At 42.1% G+C, this 6,003-nt stretch overlaps 1 protein-coding gene across 1 annotated transcript in view; it reads right to left on the bottom strand.

Annotated features, from left to right (window-relative positions):
* Window positions 1–285: 285 nt before the first annotated feature.
* PLK2 (polo-like kinase 2) overlaps window positions 286–6,003 on the bottom strand; it is a 5,928-nt gene continuing 210 nt past the window's right edge. Inside the window, exons 2-14 of the mRNA XM_010580555.1 lie at window positions 5,546–5,653; window positions 5,268–5,384; window positions 4,946–5,075; window positions 4,575–4,662; window positions 4,072–4,167; window positions 3,644–3,842; window positions 3,403–3,550; window positions 2,883–2,980; window positions 2,121–2,244; window positions 1,608–1,848; window positions 1,379–1,508; window positions 1,180–1,290; window positions 286–1,058 (exon numbers count right to left, since the gene is read on the bottom strand). Coding sequence (XP_010578857.1) covers window positions 867–1,058; window positions 1,180–1,290; window positions 1,379–1,508; window positions 1,608–1,848; window positions 2,121–2,244; window positions 2,883–2,980; window positions 3,403–3,550; window positions 3,644–3,842; window positions 4,072–4,167; window positions 4,575–4,662; window positions 4,946–5,075; window positions 5,268–5,384; window positions 5,546–5,629 — 1,758 coding nt within the window. The 5' untranslated portion in view covers window positions 5,630–5,653 and the 3' untranslated portion in view covers window positions 286–866. The remainder of the gene's footprint in view (window positions 1,059–1,179; window positions 1,291–1,378; window positions 1,509–1,607; window positions 1,849–2,120; window positions 2,245–2,882; window positions 2,981–3,402; window positions 3,551–3,643; window positions 3,843–4,071; window positions 4,168–4,574; window positions 4,663–4,945; window positions 5,076–5,267; window positions 5,385–5,545; window positions 5,654–6,003) is intronic.

Genomic DNA, 6,003 nt, shown 5'->3' with positions numbered 1-6,003 from the left:
CCTAGGACAATAAGCAAGTGTCAAGGCCTACATCATTACACTGCAAGCTCCATCAGCAGTTGCTTTAGGGTTGCTGCTATAATTAGCAGCAGCATATTGGTGCTTATGATGGATGACAAGTGCACATAGACACAAACTGCTCAGTGTTAGAGCCTGTCATTCATATCCTGTCCTGTAGCAGACTTTTTAAAAATGGCACAAGGAAAGCAGACCTGCAAGATTTCTGGTAATGTAAAGCAAAGCATGTGAAGTTGCGTTGTAAAAAGAGCAGAGAATGATGCTTCAGATTTCCATTCACTTTATTGCCAACAGATTTATATTTAAAATGCCAAAGTCCAAAAAAGAGTTGTGTAATAAATACTTCACTTTAGGCTGTAATAAATAAAAAAAGTTATTAACAAGGAATGCACTTTGCCAGCCACAAGTGTGGGTATTTTTGAAAAATAAGGGGGGGGGGGGGGGAGGGCCATAGTTCACAGTTAAGCAGCCAGCAGCTGCTCATTACAGCTATTCCACAACAATGGAGCTCTCCATTCCCTCCCTTTCCAGATGCATATTCACAGTTTAACTCCATCAGAAATGCTCTCTTACAGACCAAGTAGTCACACTCTGCTCAGAGTTCAAGTTTAAAATATCTTTAACACACACACATGAAGCAAGAAAAACTATGGTCCGAAGAACTCCTTGTCACACCATTTTAGTCCAACAGTAGGTTTAGGCGTCTAATACATGTGTGCCCAGCACACTAGGACAGTCAAGTTTTCGTACCACCACACATCCATCATTAACATACTAGTTTATCCACCATCTCCACTGTAGATTTCACAGTGAACAAGAGGGTCTGTTTGGTTTAACAGTCATTCCCTTCAGTTACATCGCTGCAGCAGCATGTTCAGAGCATATTCCATTCTGTGTTTTAGTTCCAACGAGCATCCAGAAACCAGAAGAGTTGTCAGACGAAACGTTGTAGATATCCTGTCTTCATTGATGTAGGTAAGGAGATACTCCTCACTCTGATTGCAAATGATGATTTTTGTGTGATCATGATAGAAGTTCACCTGTAAAAGAGAAGTGAGTTCTTGTTTGTATACTTTCTCCTCTCAGTTTCTGGCACTTATCTAGTTTTATTGCAGTAAAGTATTTTAGAAATATTTTCTCCAGTGATGCTACCAAACTTACTTGAAACGTGCCATCATTGAAGAGCATCATTAATGCTTTATCAGATTTAAGCCACTGTAAGAGGTAAAGCCTGGGCCTGCGTACATCTGTTAGGCTGGGCAAATCTCCTCCCTAGGAAAGGGAACAGGCACTATGTTAAGCACTCAGTTCACATTTAGTGTATTTTTACAGCTCAAGATCCAGAAGGTACTGAACTTACATCCATGAGGTTCTCTTCCATGTAGTGAGAGAAGTACTTCAGTACAGTTACTTGGCTAATGAACTGTTCAGGAGCCTCTGCGGCTGAGAAGACAGAGCACTGGCCTAGCTCAGCATAGTAGTGAACTGTCCTGTAAGAGGAGAAAGAAAGTAAGGAGGTTAGAGATGAGATAAAAGCATTTCATGTTTAAACCGCCTTAGTGACTTGTCAGTTCTGCAATCATTCTTACTTTTTGTCTGGCAGAAGGCTCATATGTGCCCCATTGTTGAAAAGGACACCAACAGTGTGATCTGACAGCTGGTACCCAAAGCCATACTTGTTAGAGTAGTCCACCCATTTTGTAACCCACTGGAAGGATGCTGTCAGCTGTTCTTTGGGAATGCTGTCTCCTTCTGGCATGTTCTGCAGACATGCTCGCAATACCCTTGCGACTGTATCGGCAACACTTCCCATGGTACTGTCTTCCAGGCCTGAAAGAGAAGGATTATTAGACTGACAAGAGCACACATAGAGAGCAGGCTTTCACTGTAAACTTTTCAGTTATCTAGCCTGTAACTTTAAGAAGTTTAGCCTTTATGGCTTTCCAGTTTTAATTCTTCCAAAATATTGCCTGCAAAATTTAGAGCATCAAAAATAAGGGGTGGGGAGGAATGCAGCTCTTTGTTTCAAGCTTCCAAGTCTTGAGAGATGAAGAAAGTAAAGGTGGAATTTAGAATTAGAGATTACATTCCACCGTACTTACATTCACTGCTACTGCTGCAGCTTCCCAAAGTTCCTCTGACTATCATTCGAATAGAGTCTCCAGTCTGCTTAGTTTCTGGCAATGCTCCTGGCTTTGCCACTGTTGTGATAAGCGTCTGGATCTCCTAGAAGAGATGTCAAACATATAAACATCAAACAAAACACAAGCCAAGGCTTATACACAAGTTTTGCATGGCTCTCCTGTTTCTCAACAAATGATAAATTCCAGGGAAACTGGTATTAATGTTTCCAGCAAGTATAAAGAGCTGCTGTTCGACTGAGCTTAAAGAAGCACACCAGGTCTTTCCATTCTTTAGATCTTCAATTTGCATCTTACATGCTATTAATCAGTCCTCTGCTCTCTTGCTCTGTCAAGAGAACAGCTGTGTGCAGGTCTGAACACCAAATGGTAAGAGTTGGATCTCAGCAATTTATTCTTTAAGAAGTCCTAGTTACTCATGAACTGAAGCCCTGTATTTGGAATGTTGGGAAAGAGCACCTGGCAGACAAGTTACCACACAGACGACAATGGAGTCTAGGCAGATACTATAATTACTGAAAAGCCAAAATTGATAGTCTCCCTACAAAGGCTACCATACCTTGACGAAGCTTGGTTAAGCCCTCTTAAAGCAACTCTGCTAATCATTTAAGCTTGATTATGCTGTGTACAGCCCCAGCTCTGATATCCAAGTCAAATATAATTTAATTATAGTTACTCCACCCAACTGTTATTGGATTTGAATTGAACTGCGCTTGCATTTACCTCATCTGTTTTGTGCTCGTGGGGCTGCTGGGTTATCGATGTCTTCTTCATATCATGCCTGAGCTTGTAAATTTCTTCATCCTCTTTAGCTAGTCTGTCTGTAATACAGGAAAAAATACTTAACACTGAATCTGGAAGTGCTGTTCTGTTACAGGAAGCCTAACAAGTTAGCTGCAGAAAGCACATTGTCTCCCTCCAGTAGCTTCTTCTAAACCTGCCAGTCTCCCAGAACAGTGGTGCCATTATACGCAGACCCCCTAAGAGACTAAACTTTAGCAGACATTACAGACTAACAGACAGCCAATATAGATTGTCAGTATGCCATAAGAGGCATTTACTTATGTAAGTTGGCATAGGTTGCAGGCTGGCATCTATACTTACTGATAAAGAGGTCAAAACTAACCCAGGGAAGCTCTGAGACATAAATATAAGTGCTCCATTGCTATCTCGTTGCTGTACATTACTAGCATGACATTGATGGCATAGAGATAAGTTTCAAGCATAGCTACAACCCACTTACTATGTGTGTCGAAGTATCTGGCTTTATCCTTTTTACCGCCAAAGAGAGCAGCGGCTGCTTTTTTGAAGAAATTTTTAGCAGGACTTGACAAATGGAAATCAGGAACAGTGTGACAACAGCTAGCAGAAAGTCTCTCAGGTGTAAAGCCCTGTGGAAATGAGATGCAAAAAATAATCTTTAGACCACAGAGTGCATTTTTTGGGTGGATATTTTTTTAGCCAGAACACTAGACAGTACAAACCTGTAAGAAAAAATCATGTCGAATAATATCATCTAAACTGGGCCGATCTTCAGGATTTTTTGACAACATGCTAGCTATTAAGTGTTTTGCAGGTGCCAAGAGAGATGAAGGCAGGCTGTATCTTGCTTCCCTTATACATCTGTATGTTTCTTTAAGATTTGTGGTCTCAAATGGGGGTCTTCCCAACAGCATTGTATACCTGTTTAAAAGCAAAGGAAACCAATCTTATTTCTTTTACTTACCCACAATATTTATCTGCAACTACTGAAAAGGTTTTGTCTGCCTCTTAAGACAAAGGAGAATCTTTGCACTTGGGCTACATATGTATAAAGGGCTGCAAACTGATGCAGTACTGCATCCCCTTTGAACTCTTAAAAGCCTAAGCCAGTGATAGAAATATTTCATTTCAAAGGCAGTGAAGTACTTACATTACACAGCCTAAGGCCCAGATGTCAGATTCACAGCCATGCCCTTGTTTGTTGAGGACTTCTGGAGAGAGGTAATTTGGTGTGCCACATATTGTTCTGCAAATCAAAGAGGCCACAGAGCTGGTTAGTATTTCAAATAGAAAGAGGAGAGAAGCTATTTTCCATAGGGCAGGTTTTCCTCTCAAGTTTGGACAAGAACTTAGAGACTCCTGAAGAGAAGCTCTGTGAACGTTAATAGTGTAGACATGTTTCATGGTGTCTTCATGACACAAGAACAGCAGACTCGTATCTGCACTATTCATCAGTCAGGTACCCTGCCTCTGGCATTTGCTATTATTCGTATGCTCAGAAGAAAGCGGAAGTCACAGCATGGCAGCCTGTTTTCTAGAAGGGGAAATCTTGATCCCAGAAGCAATTAGCTTTTGCTGTGGAACAGGATTTCTCATTTCTAAATGAATCTGGTTTCATTTACTACTAGACTTTACATTTTTTGATGCTCCTACCTCCTCCTGTGCTCCAGTGGTTCCAGCCTAGCTGCCAAGCCAAAGTCACCCAGTTTTAGTTCCATGTTCTCATTAATGAAGAAGTTACCTAGCAGACAGAGAAATTCCAGTTAGTCCTTTTCTTGCAAGGTAGGAATGCATTTGCCACAGGTGCTGAGTCATACCCTGTTCAAAGCCAGAAGCTAGCCAAGATTTTTTTTTTTTTTTAATTAGAAATGCTTAATGTCATCCCTTAAGCACTCCAAGTTTCCACTGTAAAGACAGACTGAGCTGATTCTGTTAATTAAGATATCACCATACAAGTGTAAAGTGATACAATGCAGACAGGGTTGGAGGAGCACAGTTTGAAGTTGGCAAGGTGCAGAACTTACCTAGTTTAAGATCCCTGTGCAAGATTTCCTGTTCATGAAGATACTTTAGCCCTGACACAATTTGCCTGAGGTAGTATCGTACTTCTGGTTCTGTCAATACCTTCCGCGCTTTTAAGATGTGAGCCATTGACTGCAGATGAAAAACAAAGGCAGAAACGTCACTGAACATTCACGCATAAGATTCACCTCAAGCAAAAGTAAATCAATGGATGGAGAAACGACAACTAAAGAAGCCACAAAAAATACCTTTTACACATCGCACATTTAAATTAGTTGCAGACTGAAGTAAGTAAATACTGGATTTCTCCCAGCTGATGCTCACCCTTCTACTGCAGTACTCCAGAAGAATGTAAATATTCTCTCTGTCTTCAAAGTAGTGGTAAAACTGCACAACATGTCTATGATTAAGCATTCTGTGCAGCTCAATCTCCTTATCAATCTGAAGAGACAAGGGGGGGGGGGAGCAGTGTAGTTAGCCTTGCATCCACAAGGTTGAACAGACAGCTCTATCAGAAGCATTTCAGGAAAAGGGCTGGGCAATCCAGCACACAAAGAGAGTTTGAGGATAAAAAAAGAATAAAACCGTTCATGTACACACACCTTTTCCCTTTGATGAGGTTTTGCTACTCTGCTGTGAGGAATGATTTTTGCAGCATAAACTTTATTTGTTGTCAAATCCGTCATCTCATAACACTTGGCGAATCCACCCTAGAGAGACACACGAGAAAAAGGCAATTATGGCAGGTACGAAAGAAGTCCCGCACTTAGTCATTGACCAGCTCACGTATTAGTCAAGGCGCGCAACTTCCTTCGCACAGGACAATTTGGTAAAAGACAGGTCTTGGGCTCGTGGCGTATCTGGAGGTTCGCGCTGCGGTTCCCCCACGCCCCGCATGCAACACCAAAGTCATTTTTGTAGGCTCGCCCGAGCTGAAGGCACGATTCCGCCTGTACTCCGGAGCAGAGATGAACCGCGGAGAGGACGGGTGCTCGGACCCACTGCGTCTGGACCGGGGCAACGCAGGGGCGAATCCCACGCGGGGCTGGTCGGGGGGCGG

This window comes from Haliaeetus leucocephalus, unplaced genomic scaffold (assembly GCF_000737465.1).
Source record: "Haliaeetus leucocephalus isolate CR32 unplaced genomic scaffold, Haliaeetus_leucocephalus-4.0 Scaffold722, whole genome shotgun sequence".
Classification (NCBI taxonomy): Eukaryota; Metazoa; Chordata; class Aves; order Accipitriformes; family Accipitridae; genus Haliaeetus; species Haliaeetus leucocephalus.
Note: the sequence above shows the minus strand (reverse complement) of the source record. Positions and strands in the feature narration are given on the sequence as shown.